Source organism: Acomys minous (assembly GCF_964271855.1).
Source record: "Acomys minous genome assembly, chromosome: 2".
In the NCBI taxonomy this organism is placed as follows: Eukaryota; Metazoa; Chordata; class Mammalia; order Rodentia; family Muridae; genus Acomys; species Acomys minous.
The window spans coordinates 19,911,980-19,932,869 of NC_140484.1; the positions used below are offsets into that span (position 1 = coordinate 19,911,980).

The 20,890-nt window shown below is 47.3% G+C and overlaps 1 protein-coding gene across 1 annotated transcript in view; it reads left to right on the top strand.

The window, feature by feature from the left end:
• The window catches only part of BLNK (B cell linker), a 65,949-nt gene that overhangs the window by 14,681 nt on the left and 30,378 nt on the right, over positions 1 to 20,890 (top strand). The window contains exons 2-6 of the mRNA XM_084773031.1: positions 1,593 to 1,658; positions 6,534 to 6,583; positions 13,675 to 13,715; positions 15,529 to 15,685; positions 18,180 to 18,343. Of these exons, the coding sequence (XP_084629157.1) occupies positions 1,593 to 1,658; positions 6,534 to 6,583; positions 13,675 to 13,715; positions 15,529 to 15,685; positions 18,180 to 18,343 (478 nt within the window). The remainder of the gene's footprint in view (positions 1 to 1,592; positions 1,659 to 6,533; positions 6,584 to 13,674; positions 13,716 to 15,528; positions 15,686 to 18,179; positions 18,344 to 20,890) is intronic.

Consider the following 20,890-nt stretch of genomic DNA (forward strand, 5'->3'; position numbering starts at 1 on the left):
AAAAACAGCATAGGCAAAACAACAGAAAAAAAAAAACCAAAGAGAAAGCACATAAAACATACATAGACACAGAGACACACACATTTACACACACAGACATCTCATAAAGCACAAAATCAGAAACCATCATATATAAGCAAAAAAACCTTTAAGGCACAAAAATGTGCAGACAAAGCATATGACAAAACTTCCCAAAATACCATCGAGTTTGTTTTTGTGTTCTCCATCTCCTATTGGCACAGGACCAGCCCTGAAGTGTGGTTAATTGCAGTTTGATAGTACAAATAAGCTCTGATAGTCTAGGGAAAAGGAAATTGTGTTTCTGCCACAGTGAAAGGATAACTGAGGCGATCTGTAACATCTGGTCTAATGTGAACCCTGAACAATGTACACATGTACTGAAATGCTACATGGACCCCCATAAATACATTCAACTTTTATGTGCCAGTTGAGATAAGATATTTTTATTTTTAATTGACTCAAAGATTGAACGTGTTTATAGGGCATCATCTGTATACACACATGTGTTAGATATAAATTGCAAGGTCAAGGATGGCTTTAATTGTATAAATTACATGTTTCTATGCACTAGCTTTGACAGCATGAATGGCTGTTCAACGGAATATTACCAGTGGAGACCAGAATTAAGAGAGGCATTTTTAGTGCTGTTTCCATAGTAACTTCCACAGGATCATGTATACAGTCACGTGTACTAAGTGGATCTATTATTACAGAACCTTATAGATGTTTTTTCCACGGTCCACCCTTCAAGCTTGTCAACGCCATTGAACTTTTATCATCGCTGCAGCTTTCCCATCTCCACAGTGTCATGTACACAATTGGAACCAGATAATACATAAACCTCTTGAACTGGCTTTAAAAAAAACCTGGCATATGTTTCAATATAAAATAGTCATTGGCCACTCTCCATCAAGAGGGAAGTCAGGGCAGGAACTGAAGGCAGGAACTAAGACAGAGGTCATGGAGGAATGCTGCTTACTGGCTTGCTCCTCATGGCTATCTTAGCCTGCTTTCTTTTTTTTTTTTTTTTTAAATATATTTTATTAATGTATTCATATTACATCTCAATTGTTATCCCCTCCCTTGTGTTAGCTTGCTTTCTTATAGGTTCCAGGAGCATGGCTGCAGTGAGCTCAACTCTCCCACAGCAATTATCAATCAAGAAAATACCCCCACAGGCCAGTGTGTGGTGGGGACATTTCCTCGATCGAGGGTCCCTCTTCCTGTATGACTCTAGTGTGGTTCACGTTGCCGTAAAGCTGTTTCATGCCCTACTTCCGAGTTACATTCCCAGACCCAGAATTCTTCATCCGGCGATGGGTATGGAACCTGCATGGGTCTTGCTACCACGAGGCATCGCCGGCTTTGGCCGTTCAAGTTACAGGGCCCAGTGTCACTGTCTCTGTTAGTGGCTTCTAGAATACACTTTAGGACTGACAAAGTTGCCCTGGCAGTAGGGTGTGATCCAAACAGGTCTAGCATCCTTTGTTGATGAAGGTGAACACGTTTTGCAAAAGTCAGCCTAGATGTTAACAGTTTGTTTGTGATTTATTTATTTATTTTTTTTACAGACAGCTTCAAAAGATGGTCCATGATATTAAGAACAATGAAGGCGGAATAATGGACAAAATAAAAAAGTAAGTTACTCTATGTTATTTATATAAAAATGAGTCGGTCCGCGCTGAGTGGAGACCAAAGCTCTGTCAGCGAGTGAGGCCCACGCCACCCTTCCCCTTCTTACTATGGGCAGGAAGCCATGGCGGCTAGGTCCTCATGTTGGAAACAGGTAAGTGAGTGAAGTGGAACTCAGGGATCTACAATTTTCATCTCCCTGAAGAGGTGTGCTGGGTCTACTCCAGACACCCAGCAGGAAAACCACTTGGATGACTATGGAGCTGAGACCCAGGTGCAAAACTGGAGAAGCCAATAAGAGCGCAGGAAGCTCAGCCTGGCTTGCTCAGCCTCCTTGTCTAGGTGCTGTTGAAGCTAGCATGCCTTGCTTTTTTTTTTTTTTTTTTTTTTTTTTTTTTTTTTTTGTGATGCCATATCTCTGATCTACAGTTTGGTGTCTGCTTTTTTAATTGGTGTCTTAAAATTGTGTTTCAATGAATTCTTGAAGAAGCAAAGCCAGAGTCCTATGCATCAACGAGCCCTTAATTTAAAACAAACGAACAATACAAGTTAGGCTGGGTGTGATTACACACAAGTGAAATCCCAACTGTTTAAGAATTTAACTCAGTCTTAAAGCATTTACAGGGTCCTAGCATTGTATAAGACCCTGGATTTATTTCCCAACACCCCCCCACACACAGAAATCATACATATTTCTTGTTTTTACCATTCAAAATCTAAGTCAAGATGAAAAGAGAAATAGTAATTTGTCTTGTCATCTGAGATAGTCTCACTGCGTAGCCCTGGGTGGCTTTTGGCTTACTATGCAGACCAGGCTGGCCTCAAACTCACAGAGACACACCTGCCTCTGCCTCCTGGGTGAGTGCTAGGATTAAATGTGTTAGCTACAGCACTCTGCCTAGTGTTCAGCTTTTGAATTTGCTTTTTTTTTTTTTAATTAATGTAATGCGAATTCACCATGGGAAAAAAAATCACCGAATTTGAAATGTACCGGGACTGCTCAGTTCCTCATATCCTCACTTTAATCAGTTCCCCCCAAGTAGGCATCATCCTGGTGAGTCATTGTGCATGCACACCTGTCTGTGCACACTTACACAGGCATCCATATGCCAACGCTGCATGTGCCACACAGACATTTTCATCTTGAGCAGCATCATGCTGTGCACACAATTCTCCCAGCTTGTGGTGCTAGTAACTGCATCATAATTAAACAAACTGACTATAGATCGGTGGGTGTGTTAAAGGGGGGTGTGTGTGTGAATTTTAACCGATAACGTTTTTGGAGTGACTTTCATAGCAATCAAAATTCTCTAGCATTTCTTTCCATTTAGTTGTCACAGACAATATTCCAATGAGGGTCTTTCTAGACTTCAAGTACTCCATTAATCTAAATTCCTGAAATAAAATTTCTAAGTGGAACTTGCCAAATTTCCCTCCCCACAATTTTGGGCCAACAGCAGCGTAGGCCAGCGCCTCTCTCCCTGTCCGTAGAACAGTGTGCTCATTCTCCTTGATTGTTTTTGGAACCTAACGTGCACAGGAGTCCCAGCACACACTGGGAGGCAGTGGCTGTGCCTCCTCTGTGACAGGAAGGGGTCATTCGGTAGAGGAGGACAGGCTCCATCCTGGGGCTGGCAGAGGTGTGTGGTAATTACTGTTTATCCTTTCTACTACGGACTCTCCTTCCCCACACTGGCCGCTGTCAGAGTCACTAGCAGTTGTGGGTTGCCCTAGTTGCCAGATTTGCAATTCCAATGTTCTCAGCTGTGTGAGGTTTCTCTCTCGTGTTCAGTCATACGACAGAAGCCATAAGCAGCAAGTGGCCCTGACAGTTTCTATTTCAAATATTTACCTACTGTCCGTAGAGCACTTTTCCGTGTGTGTGTGTGTGTGTGTGTGTGTGTGTGTGTGTGTGTGTGTGTTATGCACACAGAAGCCAGTCCCAGATGCACACACATACAACACACACACCCCACCCCACCCCCACACACAGAAGCCAGTCCCAGATGCTGGGCGTCCTCCTCTATTGCGCTGCATGTTACTGCCTTCAGACAGGGAGTGTCACTGAACCAGAAACTCCCTGCTTCTGCTATGCTGGCTGACCAGAGAGCTCTCAAGATGTGCCTGTTACTCTGTCCCAAATTCTGTCGTTATAGAGATGCACAGCCACGCCTGGCTTACGTAGGTGATAGGGGTGTGAACTCAGGCTCTCAGGCTCACAGGGCAAATGTTCTACCACCACCCCTAAGCATCTTCCTAGCCCCTAGAGGGCTTCTCTTGACAAGCCATGTTTCTTCATAGCCTAGAAAATCTGGCCACGACGTCCACCACCATGGAAGTCGAGGGCGACCTGCAGTTGAGTTCCGTTGTAAAGTCAGACAGCATTCTCCCTTGAGAGGAAGAAGCCTGGTGGAGCCCACTGTTTCCTTTATCACAAAGTCTGTGATGGAGTTCTCATGGGAATGGGAGGGTCGCATGTGGAAAGGCCTGCCAAGTGTGGGGCGTAGTGTGTAGCTGAGGGCAGTTACTTTCAAAATATACCTTTTATTGCTGGCTTGTGGTCAGCACCATTTCCTTTCTCTCTCTCTCTCTCTCTCTCTCTCTCTCTCTCTCTCTCTCTCTCTCTCTCTCTCTCATGCATGTGTGCGTGTGTTTAGGCTACAGTCCCATGTTCTTCTACTTCTTTCCACCTTAGTTTCCTGAGACAGGTCTCTCACTGAGCTGCAGCTCACCAATTCAGCTACACTGGCTGGCCAGCAAACTCCCTAAATCCTCCTGTGTCCAGCCACCAGCACTGGTTTCTAGGCAGGCACCACCAAGCCCAGCTTTTATGTGAGTGGATGCTGGGGATTCGAACTCAGATCCTCACACTTACCGACTAAGCTCTCCAGCAGGGCCATTTGTAAGTGTGTCCTTCATTCCAAGATGAGCTGAGCTGTTAAAACAGTTTCCTGCTTGGATAGAGGATGCTAGTGGGTAGTAGTGACCATGGGTGTTTTGAAGTTTTGCTGTTCCTAGATTTCAGACCTTCTTTTGTTTGTTGAGGAATTTTTATTCAAAACATGGTTGCTCTGGCAAGAGATCACATCCAAAGACCTTCTAGGTCTGTGTGATCCAGCTGGAATACAAGCACACCTTTTATCCAGGAGACAGAGGCAAACAGATCCGAGTTCAAGGCCAGACTGGTATAGAGCAAGTATCAGGTAAAGAAAAACTTAAGTCCAGGTGTGGCGGTACAGGCCACTAATCCCAAACAGTGAAGGTAAAGTTAGTTTGTAGAAGGAAGCACCCATGCTTGAAAGTGATGTTTAATTGAGTGACAGAAAAAGTGACAAGTCAGAGAAAGATTCGAAAGAATATGATACGCCCAACTCTCAGGAGGAGAGGAAAGGGAAGCTGCTTAAGGGGCAATGGAGAGAGAAAAGAAGCAGTTTTACCAGAACAGTAATAGGGAGAGAGGTTGGAGAGAGAGAACAAATTAGACTCAGGTGAAGGTAGAACAAGTCAGAGAGTGAGAAGGAGCCAGAAGATTACAGTAGGTGGGTGGAAGCCAAACAGAGCAATTCAGAGGCAGAGGGGGTTGGGGGTGGGGGTGGGGGGGAAGAAGAGAGAGACAGACAGACAGACACACAGAGAGAGACAGAGAGACAGAGAAAACCCAGATTGAATAAATCAGCTGGGAGAGGAGTTTCAGCCACAGCTGAGTTGAACCAGCCAGCCCAGAGCTCAGAAAGAACAAGTAAGGGTGAGCTTATTAAGCAGTGAGTCTCAGAGGCTGAAAACACTCTAGGCTTGGGTTAGATTGTATGGAGGCTAGAAGCTTCCAGGACTGGCCTGGGTTAGCAGAAGGAGGCAGTAATTGAAACAGGGGAGTAAAGTTCATTTTACATTTGTTCACCCTTCTCTTCCCTTCAATTCCTTTGACAATCTCTTTCCAGATCTCATCACAAGTTTGTTTTGATGAGAATCATTAGTTTAGTTTGTGGTGAGAATGACATGTAAAAATAGATATGAGAGCATGTGATGGAAAAGAGAAGGTTCCTATATGAAAATTAATATTGTTACTTCTGTAATCTACAATTTTGGTTTGAAAGTGGTTTTGTGTATTTCTAAAATAAAATATGACTTTCTTTGTTGGTTTTTTAAAAAAAGAAACAAAATACATATGATTATTATTATCATATATACTGCTTCTATAAAAGGAAATAATATTTTAGTAATTAAAGAGTACATGATATACGTTTTATATGTATGTACTTTAAATTTCATTAAGGAAATCACTCTTAAGTAAAATGAGTAATTATTATTAATTAGTAATTTACTATAAACTTTCCATCCCGAGATGATGCTTGCCTATTTGTCGTGGTTTTTATTTTGTTTTATTCTTATACTGGGAAGTGAACCCAGGGCCTTATACCTGCTAGGCAAGAGCTCTCCCACTAGGCCATAGCCTAGGCCCTACTTGCCATGTTTTTAAATGGTGACAATAATTTTTTGTTTAATCTATGAGCATAGTACTTATTATTGATGATTTCCCCCCTTTTATGAAAACATGTGTGAACCCTTAAAGTACAGTCCACCTCCTTTCAGCCAATGAGCACTGATCTTCTTCCTTGAATCACTGACTGAAGTGCTCACTGGGCTTTGGGCCTCACAGAGCCCTTCCATGTCTCAGCCTGACTTGGGCCAAGTCGTAGGGTCCCTGAGCACTGTGAAGAATACTGCCTTCATTAGATTACAAGGCACTAACCACTCAATGTGAGGGACCCAGGAGACAGTCTAGTAGTTATTTACCTCTCATCTCTGTGGTAGTTTGTGCTGTGAGCCTTGGCAATAGTCGTCCTGCCCACTGACCCTGTTCCACTGGTTCTCCTCTGCAGACTGAAAGTCAAAGGACCGCCAAGTGTGCCTCGAAGGGACTATGCATTAGGTAAGAGCATTTCAAAACTACATTAGCTGGCTTTATGTCTAATGTTCATATTTGTTTCTTGGGGAGGGAAATATGCTGTACTCATTTGAAAGCAACATCCGTATCAATGAGACCTTGGACTACAGTGGAAATGTACTCCACCCATCCGTCCGCTCATCTATCCACCCACCCACCCACTCATCTGCCTATTCACCTACCCATCCACCCACCTAATTGTCTACCCATACATCTATCTATGTGCCTCTGCAACTATTTATCAAGTACATACTACGTGCCAGGCATATATAAGTTATTAAGTGAAAGTCTCATAGTTACAAGTGAGATATAGTTTCCACTGCCACAGAATTGATAGCCCCAAAGGAAAGACAGATGATATTAGAAATATCTACCATTTCATGTAGTTGGGAAAGTGCGGTCCTATGTAGTACACGGCAGTGGGAGACTAACCTCTCCTCCATAAATAGCTATTTAAGGGGTCGTTGAGATGGCTCAGTCAAAAGATGCTTGGTAGGCAAGCATCAAGACCTGAATTTGACCCCCAGAACCCACATAAAAAGCTGGGCATGGTAGCATTCACTTGTAATTCCAGAACTGGGGAGGTGAAAATAGGCAATGCCTGGGACTTTCTGGGTAACCATCGCCAGAGAAAAACCCTGTCAAAACTAGGGGAGGGGTCCTGAGGAATGGCACTCAAGATCAACCTGTTAGCTCCCCCCACACCTGCACGTGCACAGGTCCATCTCAACTTTGCCACAAAAAGACTAATCTTGAGACTGGTAGATTTATAGCAATGGTGATCAAAGTCAAACGCTCAACATCCTTGTGCAGAGTGGACAGAACCCCACACTGTCAAGCATTCAGCAAGTTCAGACAGATAGCCATGGGGTTCCTGTGCAGCATGGAGCTAAGAAACAGGGGGCTTTGGTCCAGGGATTTAAAAATCTACCTAGTCCATAAGTCAAGAAAACCTGTTCCCAAGCATAGCTAGATGAGAATAAACCATTTTTTTTTCTCCAAAGATGGAAAAAGGAAACAACTCTGAACTTTTCAGGATCAAACAGGAATGATGGAAAAATCATGGAATGATGTATTCTTGTTGTTAGTTTGTTTTTGTTTTGTTTTTCAAGACAGGGTTTCTCTGTGTAGTCTTGGCTGTCCTGGACTCACTTTGTAGACCAGGCTGGCCTTGAACTCACAGTGATCTGCCTGCCTCTGCCTCTGAGTGCTGGGATTAAAGGCGTGTAACACCACCGCCCGATGGAGTGATGTATTCTTATGTTTAAGAGGTGATTCACTCCAACATCTAGCCTGGACTTATCCCTACCCCCACCAGGGGTACCCTCACAAATGCAGCCACCTCCCTTGATAGTGTCCAAAGCTGCCCTGATCCCTGAGGGACGTGCAGCCCTGACTGGGTATAGGTGTGAGTCTTCTCTGATGTCTCCTAATGGCCGTCCAATACAAGCTTTGAAGTCTCAAAGGGCAGTGACAGAGTTGGCAAAATCAGAAGTGATGTCACTTAACAGTTTATTCTGTAGAAGAGACATCACCAAGAGCTTCGGCTTTGACCCACCCAACAAATATGTCCCATGGGGCAGCACAAGTATGAAGATCTGAGTCTGGATCCCCAGAAACCCCAAAAGGCTGAATTCTGTAGCAGTCTGTAATCCTGGCACTTCTATGGCAAGACGATGGGAGAAAAAGACAGAGGAATTCCCGGAAGTCTGTGGAAATGATCAAGAGACCCTACACAGACACACGCACGCACGCACATTTTTAAAATGAGTCATTTTCCAAGCATGACGGCTGCTGTGAAAAATAGGAAGAAAATAGAAAATGGCAGGGTGCATGACAGACTGGGGAACTTATGCAGTCTGGGAAGGTCTCTCTGAGGAGGTGACATTTAGTTCAAGTGCTAGGGGACAAATTGCAAGCATATCTGTCCCCTGTAGATGAACCAGAAGCATTAGAGATGACAGGCTCAAATGCTGGACCTCAGAGTCAGTTCTCAGAGGCCTGATCAATTACAAGAGGGACATTTCTCTTCACTGTCGCTTGCTCATCCCTTCCCTGTGGCTTCCTCCTTCTCTGTTTGCTTCTTTGGTGAAAGGCTGGAAACAGCTGCCATGTTTTCATCCTTTTGCCTAAAGCACAACACGCCTTGGGGCTCATTGTCAATTCTTTATCTTCCTCATCCTCTGCAAAAAGGATGAGGCTTCCTCTGAATCCTGCCAATTCCTGCCTTCAAGTTTCTTTCCGCTCCGTTGCCATGGCGACAGCTCGGCCCCCCCTCACCATCTCTCGCTTGTCCTTGGACAGAGCTTCTAAGTGGCCCTCAACATGTAATTCCATTCCTAATTCTCACAACTTCCTCAGAGAGTTGAGCCGTAACACAGTTCTCTATCTCACGGCTCCACTGACCTCTTCGTGGCTCGCCCGAGTGCAGGCACAGGTCACAGGCCCAGTGACAAGGTCCTCTCACGTCTAGCCACTAACTAAATGTGTAGCTACGGACATCCCTTTCCAGTTCTTTGTCATTTGAGGAATGGAGATCTGCTGCGTTTTGGACCCTGGGTCCTGATGCTACAGTGAGCCTCTCTGACGCTAGTTTTTGGTGTGTCTACCCATCTCAAAAAAAAGTGTTCTCCTTGACCTCAAGCACCTGATCTTTTCCCGAGGCTCAAAGCCAGGACCCCATATATGCTAGGCAAGTGCTCTACAACAGCCCCAGCCCCAGCCCCTCAACCTAGCCTCAATGTCACTATATCAGTGTCTCTTGGAACACAGTAATATGACTTGCTCCACAAACTTCGATCCCTGGGATGGTGGAAGAGTCAGCTGGGCGCTTCTTAGACATACTTAGCCCTGCCAACCAACAACTGAGTCAGAACTAGCAAGAACCCCCACATATTAACGTGGAACAAACCTGCTTTAAACCAAATCCACCCAAGTTCCCGATCTTAGCAGTCAGAGTCCTGTGCACTTTGCCCACGGGGCTTGCTCACACTCTTGGCTCTTCCCCTTAATATCTCGAAATTATCCCTGAGCCTCTGGGCAAAACCAGCTCCACCACTTCCAGTTGTGCCCCTCTTTGCCCGGGTCTTCCCCCACCCGTAGCCGTTCACAGCCTAGGGCTGTTTCCAGCTGCTGCCCTATGCATTGGGGTTCCTATTCAACTGCATGCGCAGACTTAGAAATCAGCCCCAAGGCTTCTCAATGCAGGAAGTTTCCAAGGACTTCAAAGGAAGGTTACATAAAGATACAGAGATAGAGACAGGAAAGGAGAGAGAGGGAGGGAGGGAGGGAAGGAGGGAAGGAGGGAGGGAGGGAGGGAGAGAGAGAGAGAGAGAGAGAGAGAGAGAGAGAGAGAGAGAGAACTAAAAGAGGAGACACTGGAGGGAGAGGGAAGGAGGGGGAAGGGAGGAAAGGGAGGGGGAAAAAGAGGGACAGTAAGAAAGATCGATCTGTCTCAGTTACGTAGATAAAGATCACCCCTTGGGGGAAGGGGCCTCAAGTTTTAGGGCTCATTGCAGAAACCCTCTGGTCACCCCCACAAGCCCCTGAGGGATCAGATCTGAGCAAGGTTTCTCTACTTGCACCCTCTGTCCTTGATCTCCAGGGACTGTTGGGAGATGCTCCCCACCACCACCACCACCACCACCACCACCACAGAGGTTTGCCTAGGACTAACCCTCTCCCCACTGACAAGCAGGGAGGGGGCTGAGCGATGGTGAAAAGGTAGAGAGTCCCCCCCCCCCAAAAAAAAGAATGAAACTAGAGCTTCCCCGAGGTAGAGCAACCCCACCACAGGGTGAATGATCAAAGGGAAGGGAAGCATTTGCCAAACAGTGTTGGCTCCGTTTCTTAACAATTAGACTTTATTATACAACCCACTATCCTATACAGGAGGGGAAAGAGGTTAAGAGGAACAAGAATAAACCTTCCGGGTATCAGTTCCACGGAACGAATCCCTAGGCGTCTCTCTCTCTCTCTCTCTCTCTCTCTCTCTCTCTCTCTCTCTCTCTCTCTCTCTCTCTCTCTCTCTCTCCTCTCGCAGCGATTGTTGGTCTCTCCTCGGGTTCCCTCCCCCCATCGATGTTCCATTAGAAACACAATAGGCCAGATGGAGTCCTCCATCTGCTTCCTTGAATTCCGGGCCCAGAATGGCTCCTTTCAGTCTATCCCAAAGGCAATCTCAGTGGGGTGTCCGTGGTGTCTCCAAGGGGCAAAGCCTGGGGCAAAGCCCGCCGTCCTTCCACAAAACAGGCACCTGCTCGCAAGTGCTCGGGCGGTGCTGAGCCAAGACAACAACTTGAGTCTGCGTGCTGATGGAAAGATAAGGAGCATGTGCTGCCTACACACAGCAGAGTACTGTCCACTCATTAGTAGAATGGGATCCTGTCACTTGTAACAACTTGAGCAGAGTCAGAAGGTCACTGTGCCAAGTGAAATAAGCCTATACATAAGCCCTATAGATTCTCACATGGCCTGTGACATCTCACTGAACTGAGACACCCATCATCAGTGTGGTCGCTATCTGAGGCTGGCAAGGATGTGATGAAGGAGGCTGAGCAATGGGTCCAGGGTGAACATGAAGACCCATCATGCTATTTCACAGATAGCTGTAGCTGACAATGTGTGGTGCATTCCAGTAACTAAGGAGAAATGCTGAAAGTCCCATGTGAAGAGACAGGTGTGTTTACCCTGCTTTAAACGTTATACAATGGATATGTGTGTTCACATACCACCTGTCAACCTATGACACTATATATTTTTTATGTTTTTATATATCAGTTAAAGTGACTTTTATTTTAAAAATAATTCATTTAGGACTAAGGAGATGCACCAGTGGGTGCAAGTGCTTGTTGTAAAAGCAAGAGAGCCTGGTTCAAATTCCAAATATTCGCTTAAAAGCTGGGCATGGCTGTGTGTGCCTGGCCAGACAGCCTAACTGAAACAGTGAGTGACAGGTTCAGGGAGAGACCCTGTCTTAAAAACTAGGCCAGAGATCAATACCTGATGGCCACCTTTGACATACATATGTATACACAGGCAGGCACACACTAATAGTTATGTATAACACACACACACATGCACACACATACACACACATACATACATACAACACACACACATACATACACACCACACACATACATACAATACACACACATACATACACACAAGACACACACATGCATGCACATGCACACACACATACTCACAGACATATACACACATACACATGCACACATATACCTTGATTCCAACAAAGACAACAATAAAGTAGTATGATTATATGTTTTAAAGGAAGACAGGAGGAGAGGAGGGGACAAGGGAGAGAAAGGGAGGGGCTCTCAGGTACATCTGGTTACAGAAGCCCAGGTCTGTGCAGCCACCCTTTGTCCCTAGAGAAATGAGCTCTAACACTGCTTGTGCCCTGTCCTGCTGTGTTTGGTGCTGGTGTTCCCCATGGATCTAAGACTAGAGAAATACAACTTGGGCTCAAAGTATTTTTAAAACTTGGAAAGACCTGGAACAGCATCCAGTCTAAGCTTCCAAGATAAGTAGAGGCAGAGAAACAAAAGACCGTCCAAGACCAGAGGCCTTGTGCCATCCCTGTGCAGGGAAGAGCGCACACACGGGTGAAGGGAGGTTTTGAGGCGCTAGGTGGTCACACTAAAAGCTCCTCTCCCAGGCAGCTTCACCTGGTCCCTCCCTCAATCCCCACACTAAATCCAGTCCCCCCAATTTCCAAGGCTGCTTTCTGAAGTTTTTGTCAACTTAACACCAGCTAGAGTTACATGGGACGGGAGCCTCACCCGAGGGACCGCCTCCCTCAGATTAGCCTGTGAGCAGGGCTGTGAGTCATTTTCCAGAAGAACGGTTGGCGGAGGAGGGGTCTGGCTGCAGCCACCCCTGGTCCTGGGCTCTATAAGAAAGCAAGCTAAGCAAGCCATGGGGAGCAAGCCAGGAAGCAGTGTCCGTCCATGGCCTCTGCTTTGGTTCCCCGCCCCCCATCCCTCAGCGATTGGCTGTGATTGGGCTCTGTAAGCCAAACGAAGGCCTCCCTTTTCAAGTTGCTTTTGGCCAGTGTGTGCAAGGAGGCACAGCAGAGAGAGACTGCCAACAGGACCGCTCCAGGGTACGGTTGGGGGGAGGGCTTCATTGTGCGTAAGAGCAAGAAAATATACAGTGACATCATGATGGGTCCAGAGCAGAAAGAGAAGAAAGCAGGCTGGACTTGGCCCAGGCTATCCTCAAGAGAAGGGAGAATGGCTGGAGAAGAGAGATGGGGAGTTGGGGGTGGGGGTGGGGGACGGGGCAGAGGGAGGGGGAGGGGGCGGAGACGGTGGGGTGTGGGGAGAGAGAGAGAATAGTGAGAATAGAATTGTGTTGGGGGTAATAAAGAGAGCAGGGATCTGAGGTGAGAAGGACCAGGATAGGGCTGAATGTATAAGAAGTGCTTGTGACTAAGGACTGTGCGAGCCTGGAGGCCAGCGTGGGCTTTGATGTGCAGTCACAGGTGTACCGGCAATGGAGAGCCATTGTCCCAGAGGTAAGGGAAACCACTCCTTTTGGCAAATGGGAACCAGTTTCACAAGTTCTTGAGGAATCCTGGCTCTTGCCTAACTGTGGGAAATCCTCCTGTAGTCCAGTTTGAGCTGGGTCTAGCCTTTGGATGGAAATCAGTAGACCTGACACTTTGGAGGGGAGTGGAGTAGCCTTCAGACCTGACAGTCATGGGGCTTATCAAAGAAAAAAAAAGGGCAAATATAATATTCCAGAAATGGCCCGTGACAAAAGCAGGCTGACCAGGTAAAGGGCTCCTCTGTCCCTGTGGGATTTCTCCTCAAGCTTTGAGATTAAGTTTTCAGAGAACGGGATCATACGCAAACGACGATATGGCTGCAATTACTGTTCGAGGCCGACTAAATGCACCAGAAGGCCCACGGGAAAGCAGCCAGCACTGGTGCCTATGGGCAGCCAGCTCAAGGGTCGACAGACAGACAGAGCACCTGCCTGTGGGCCAGCTGCAATGGGCCGGCCTCCATTCATGCTTTTTGCTCTGTGTCCCTCTCCTGTTACAGAGAGCCCTGCTGAGGAAGAGGAGCAGTGGTCCGATGACTTTGTGAGTACCTGCTCCTGGCATCAGGAGGGCGCTAGGGGAAACCTCCTGAACGGGCTTGTTTCTGAATCACATGCTAACGCTAGCTGAGCATTGCGGGGAGAGGGGCCCCGAAGGACGGAAAAGCCTCCTCCAGGCAGGTGGCAGTGACCTCACTGACAGCTGGTGTGACCCAGTGCTCACCACAAGCCGGGCTGAACACTTCACATGTGTTCATTTGATTCCACCACAGCCTTGGGGGAAGTTCTAACCCCATTCTCAGAGCTCACAGACACACAAAACCAGAAGTAATGCATTAAAATAGTGGGCGTACTTTGGACCTAAGCTCCGCACTACTCCCTTACCTCCTAAACCTATGCAGGAGACCCCCCCCCTCAAAAAAAACCCCACAATGTCCAAGGAGTCAATGGTATACACGTATAATTCCACCACTCAGGAGGCTGAGGCAGGAAGGCTGAGGGTTCAAGGCAAATCTGGGTTACTTGGAGAGTTTGAGGCCAGCCTGGGCTATTTATCAAAACTCTATTTTTTTTTAAAGGGAGTTAATGCTAGGCACAGGTGCTACTCCAACCATAATGGAACATTTGATTAGCTTGCAGTTCCCAAACTCAACCTGGGGCTTCAGACCTCAGAACCAGGCTGTCAGCTAGCGAGGTACCTGCTGTGACCATCGGCCACACTCCTCAGGTCACAGTGAAAAAGAGGGACCTAGCCATAGTGACACTGGCAGGTGATGCAGCAGGATGAGCTGTCAATCTTCAAGTTGGACCCGTAGTCTGCAGGCCATCCCCCGACCCCGACCCCCCCCCCATCGCCCCGCCCCGCGCAGCCGCTCCAGTTGGGAGCTGAGGCCTGCCCCACACATTGTGTTCTTCCACAATGTTAGCACGCTCTGATCTGTGTTTCCATCTGTAAGGGACCCTACACAGACCACACCTCCATCTCACATATAAGGAGACAGGGCACGGAGCTCATGAGGACGGAACTGCTTTTGCTATTCGCATGTTCCTCAGGGGCATGAGGACCCAGAATGCAGACTTCTTGGCCAGTGCCCAGAATCAAATCTGTGTTTGCCACCTGGAGTGGATGTGGTCTTTGAAAACAGCAGTCCCTCCTCCTTCAACCGCAGGAAAAGAAAAGAAAAGAAAAAGAAAGGGAAGGGTGGTCTCACTGCGGGTCGCTTGGGCCTGAAGTTCCTCTCAGAACCTAGTATAGCAGAACCCAGAGTGCAGCGCCCCCTGCTGGCATCAGTTCACGATCACACCTGCGGCAAAAGGCGGGAGAAGACAGTTTGAAAGAGAGCAAGGCTGAGCATATGGGAGAGTTTGGAGGGAGGGAGGGTATGAGGAAATGGTGTAATTATATTATAATCTCAAGAAATAAAAGATGTAAAAAATTTTAAAAGAGGGCATAGAGCAAAGGAACGCAAAGTGAAAATTAGCCTGGAAAGTAGGAACTGACCTACCCCAAAGTTAAACAGCCAAGATCAACAAAGATTAGGTAAATGCCCCTAGGCATTATTTTCACTTCAGTGGGTCTCCACTGCAGATAGTATAAGATTTAGGCTTGTTCTCAAAGCCTTTAGGGCAGACAGAAGAGCCCTGTTATAACATCACAAGAAAAAGGAGACAAGTGCCCTGTCTCTGCCCTACAAAGTCCCGTGTGGTCCTGGCAGGAGGTGTGGGGAGAAGAACCGGTCTCCCTCAGCCTCCGCTTTCCATCCTCTGCCCCAGAGACTGCTCCTGCTCCCTAAGGTAGGGACTGTCCATCAGATGGCACCTGCGGAGGTAACCAAACACAGTGCTTACATTTGCAGGACAGTGACTATGAAAATCCAGATGAACATTCGGACTCTGAGATGTACGTGATGCCCGCGGAGGAGACGGGTGACGATTCCTACGAGCCGCCTCCAGCTGAGCAGCAGACAAGGGTGGTCCATCCAGCTCTGCCCTTCACCAGGGGCGAGTACGTAGGTAGGTGAGGCCTTTCCCATCCCTTAATGCCCCGTGAAAAGTCAGCCTAGGCATTAGTACAGTTACTTCTGGGAATTTCTTCTTCCAAGTCCCTGACACTTCTGAGGAGCCCATACAGAGCAACAGTGCCCTTCAAGGATTTGAGGTCCACTAAATTCCTCTCTGCTCTGGTGCCACTTTGCACACAGGCCATCTATGCCTGCCAGGGGGTGGGGGGTGGGCGTGTCAGTGAGCCCCAGGCCTGGCTGGAATCAACCTCTTGGATCAATTGACACAGCACAAGTCTGGCTTTGAGGTATGCCTCTGGTGGTCCAATCGGGAAGCCTGGTGTGGTAGCACAGGCCTATAATTCTAGCTTGGGGTTAGGATGAGGCAGGAGGATCCCAGGTTCCCAGGCTGGGCAACTTAGCAACAACTTAAAAAACAAAACATAACAAACCAGGCTGGGGTGTGGCTCAGTGGTTCTTAACTATCTTGTGCAAGGCACCCGGAAGAGCAGTAAATCATTTCTGTTTTCCCCATAGCATCCCCAACCCTGAAGGCAGGGATGCTCAGGGTGTTAATGACCATGACAAGGCTCGCATAAGTGCAGCAAGGTCATCCTCACTGTTGTCAGCAGTGTCCTGACAGGGTACCAGTTGTTGCTGGCTAATCTGTTGGGCCCTTACTCTGGACAGAACCATGCTTGGCCCTGAGCTTTTAGCAGTGATCAAGGCAATATACTCTTGCTGTACTCTGTAGATTACAAGGTAGTGCTTTCTAGCCATGGCTGCTGCTGCTGCTTCTTCTTCTTCTTCTTCTTCTTCTTCTTCTTCTTCTTCTTCTTCTTCTTCTTCTTCTTCTTCCTCTTCTTCTTCCTCTTCTTCTCCTCCTCCTCCTCTTCCTCCTTCTTCTTAATATTTATTTATTATGTATACAGTGTTCTGCCTGCATGTACACCTGCAGGCCAGAAGAGGGCACCAGATCTCATTATAGATGGTTGTGAGCCACCATGTGGTTGCTGGGAACTGGACTCAGGACCTTTGGAAGAGCAGCCAGTGCTCTTAACCTCTGAGCCATCTCTCTCCAGCCTTCTAGCCATGGCTTCTTAACCCTGCCAGACTGTGGAGAGGGCTGCATCTTCACTGTATGGAGGAAGGAGGAACTGCGGGCAGAGTGCTAACTCTGCCAAGGTCATATAGGCGGTGGAGCTTGGATGTGAGTGGGGCCTCTCCGTTTCCACACTGACATGCCTCAAGCCCTGCCCCTTGCTCTCCCCACTGGATGTGGTCAATTTTTCACTCGTTGCAATGACCCTCAGAGGGAAGGGGCTGTATTAGGTACACACTGCAAACCAGAAACCACAATTCAGTTCTTCAAAGCCTGCCTTCTGTGCTTTGCTACGTCTCATGGGTGTAAGAATTGCATTAAGAAGTCTATATAAACTGCAAGAGCTACAGATAAAAGTGGCAGTGATAGGCTCAGCAAAGCAGAGGCCCTAGTGTGTGAGCACAGTCAATGTGACGTCAGCCACATACCTCCGACAAGGAAGAAGCAAGCGCTGAGAGCAAAACAAAACAAAACAAAAAAAACCAAAAAACGAGCACCAAGAAAAGCTATAATGTCAGGGTATGGCAAACACGGCCATGTTACAGGAGGAAGCTGGACACCCAGCCTGCTGCAAGCCACTGCACTGCCTAGGATAGGGAACGCCAGGGCATTCTATGCTATAAGAACTTCTGAAAATATGTCAGTCCAATCAGAACTCAGCTCACAGCATCCCTGGGCAGGCTGGGTATCTGAGGCTCTCAGAACACGGTGGTCCCAGAGCCATTTATTAGACAGGCCACGTTGCACTGTCTGCTTTGTCTGCAATTTTCCCTACTCCTACAATTACTCTAAGGTGCCTAGCATAATCTGCTTTAAAATGAGGAAAGGACCGACTGAGAAAGTATAACTGATGCAAACAGGTGAGGTTAGGGAGGCTAGAACAGAAGGAATCTAGATTTATCCAGCTTTGGAACCTAGGCTCTTTCTCAGATAGCAGCTGAGAGGACAGTCCTGGACAAAGCAGGCTTGTCTGGCTGCTCCAGGAGTTGCGGATAGGAACTCCTTAGTATAACCTGGGAGACTTTTAAAATCTCACAACAGACTGGGTCCAGAAGTCCAGAATTAGATCCAGAGTGGGGCCACCTTTAAAGCCCCAGAGAGATCTCTAATATGTAAATACAGCTGAGGAAAAACACTCTCCATCCTGGTTTGCTGCTCCAGCCCACTGTGCTTAGCAGAAAGTTGGGTTCTCAGCTCTCCCAAGCCTGTAGGCTCTCACCACTTCCCATGACCTGCTAGTTAGTAGGTAAACAGACAGATGCCTGCTTTCCAGCCACCGGTTCCTTTCAGGACCACACTGATCCTTTGTAGTCCCGCGACTGCCTTTGGCTGTGTGTCTTCTGGATTCCCATAATATCCCCACAGTGAATGACCCAGAGCCTCTGTTGTCTTCTGTTTGCTCAAGATAATCGATCCAGCCAGCGGCATTCTCCACCCTTCAGCAAGACACTTCCCAGTAAGCCTAGCTGGCCCTCAGCAAAAACAAGGCTGGCCTCCACTCTGCCAGCCCCCGCCTCTCTACAGAAGCCGCAAGTCCCTCCCAAGCCCAAAGACCTCCTTGAGGATGAGGTAAAGTAAGCCTGCTCAAAGGTCACCTGGGAGGGGAGCTGGAGTGGTCAGCGAACCAGGCCTGGAGTAGCCTCCCTTCCTCAAAGCCCTGCTGTCCTCCTGCCCTCCAAGTCCCTCAAGGTAACATTGTGGGGAACTTGCTTTCTCTAAAAAGGCACATGTGATCCCTTTTAATCATTTTCAGTTTTCCACAGAAGTGTGTTTTTTTGTACTGGGTCTGTGCCTCTCCTATGGTCCCTACTATGCCTCTCAATGACCTTTACAGTTCTTGCTTTCTGCTCCTCCCCCCACCCCACACACCCCCAAGATTCCGGAAACCTACCCCATTAAATTCCACTCAGTCAATGCCGACCCCTTGGGAGTCTTATGCCCCTTGGGATTGTTGCCTTTTGAAAGTAACCCAGTGAACTGGCTAGGCTGTATAATGACGTGTTGGTCTGATGTATTTTGATGCTAATTAATAAAAGGCCATCACACCTGGGCAGGGCAAATGGGATAAATATGGCTAAGGTTCCTGGCCGGGGAGAGACAGGGGGAATGTTGGGAAGAGGAGAAGGTTGCGCCATCATGGGTTAGGTGGAGAAGCACATGGCCGACGTGGATGGAGATTTGGCCCAAATGAAGAACATTAGCAAGTATATGGGATTATGGATGGGAGGTAGCTTGATAGAAATTATTAGAAGCAGATGACACGGGATTGGCTCAGGGATTCCAGATCTGCCCCACTATGGGGATTAATATCTGCCCTGCCCCAAGTTAACTAAGGCTATTTTACAATATAACAAGTGTCTGTGTCTTGATTGATTGCTAGAGAGTTATACTGTTGTAATCATAAATTTTAGGTCTGATAATAAAAATTACTAGGCCAATACTGATAGTTTAACAACAATGATGGCTGCCCCAACCTAGTGGTCCTGGTTGCAATAGCATTTGTGTTTTAAAATCCACTTGGGGCGGGGTGGGGCACAGCCATTAAGACAGCCCTACAGGAAAGCGCTAAAGATAGTGCTAAGCCGACACCAGACAGAATCTTAGTGAAGTGTCTCTGAGAAATCACTTGTTTGGGGTGCCTGCAGGTGATGGACCGTGTTGTGAAATGGCCTTCATTTGTGCCTTTGTATAATTTCCAATCAGGAGACAGAAAAGAGAAACTTTAAAGCACAGTCTAAATGCCTTCTGATTCCAGCTCTATGAGTTTGGGCAAGCCGGCCAAACCTCTAAGTCTGTCTTCTTTCTTTTTTTCTTACTATTTTGATATTTACTTAATATATAGATATAGGTAGGTAGATAGATATAGTTCACACACACACACACACACACACACACACACACACACACAGTTTCTATCATATTTAGACTTTTTGCAAAGCCACTTTCCTAATTTTTCCTGAACACTGAAGGTTTCCTGAACAGTGAGCCCCATGGTAGCTTGGCTCAGTCAGTTGTGAGTGAATCCTGGTCCTTTTTTTTTTTTTTTCATTTACCATGGGCTCACCGTTCCTGTAATGTATGTACATATCTTTACCCTGAAAGACTCCTCACTCCTGTCACCTCTACCCACTTCGGGGCTTGATTCCTGCTCTGGGAGATAGTGAAAAGCAGATGGCAGCAGACTTGGGGGAGTGGTAGTTTCTCAGTCCTGAGTCTGTCTATCTGTCTGTCTGTCAGGGAGGTGATGCTGTCTCTTTAAGGTGGGCATAGGGTAGGAGGGAACAACAGAATAAGAGAGAGAAAGAAGACAATAAGACTGACTCTCTTAGCCTTGGGCAAATTCACACAAAGATGTGAATATAGACACGACACCACAGGCTATGCCAGGCTCTCTGGGCTATCCCAGGCTCTCCAGGCTATGCCAGCTCTCTGTTTCTGTGACTAGGTGGGGAGGGAGTTCAGTGAGGGAGGCAGAGTTCTGCACACAGCATTCCTGCAGAGATGGCTGCGCCTCAAGAAAACCTGCACCAGTGGGAAAGAAGTACAGAGGAGGCTGTGTTCTTGAAGGAGCAGGTGGAAAGCTGAGATTTTGAAAAGGTTGCAGGCTGGGTGTGGTGGCGCACACCTTTAAACCCAGCACTGCGGAGGCAGAGGCAGGTAGCTCTTTGTGAGTTCTAGGCCAGCCTGATCTACAAAAGTGAGTTCCAGGGCTACATAGAGAAACGCTGTCTTGAAAAAGCAAACCAAAGCAAAAAAGAAAAGAAAGAAAAAAGTAGAAAGAAAAAAAAAGTTACAAAGAAAAAACAAAAGGCAACCAGAATTCAAGTCCCGCAGAACCCACATTAGAAGGCCATGGGTAGCGATGCTTGCCTATCATGGGGACAAACAAGTGAGTGAGTGCCAGACCAATGAGAAGCCCACGAAGTGCCTAAGGTTCTCTCTTGTGCACACATGTGCTCCCGCACCTGCACACAGGACTGAAGACATGGCTTGGTTGTTACAGCATTTTTCTAGCACACACAAAGCACTAGATTCCATTTCCAGTACCGCATAATGAGGAGTGGTGGCAGAGACCAGCAATCCCAGCACTCAGGAGTCAGGGCTCATGTCATCCTT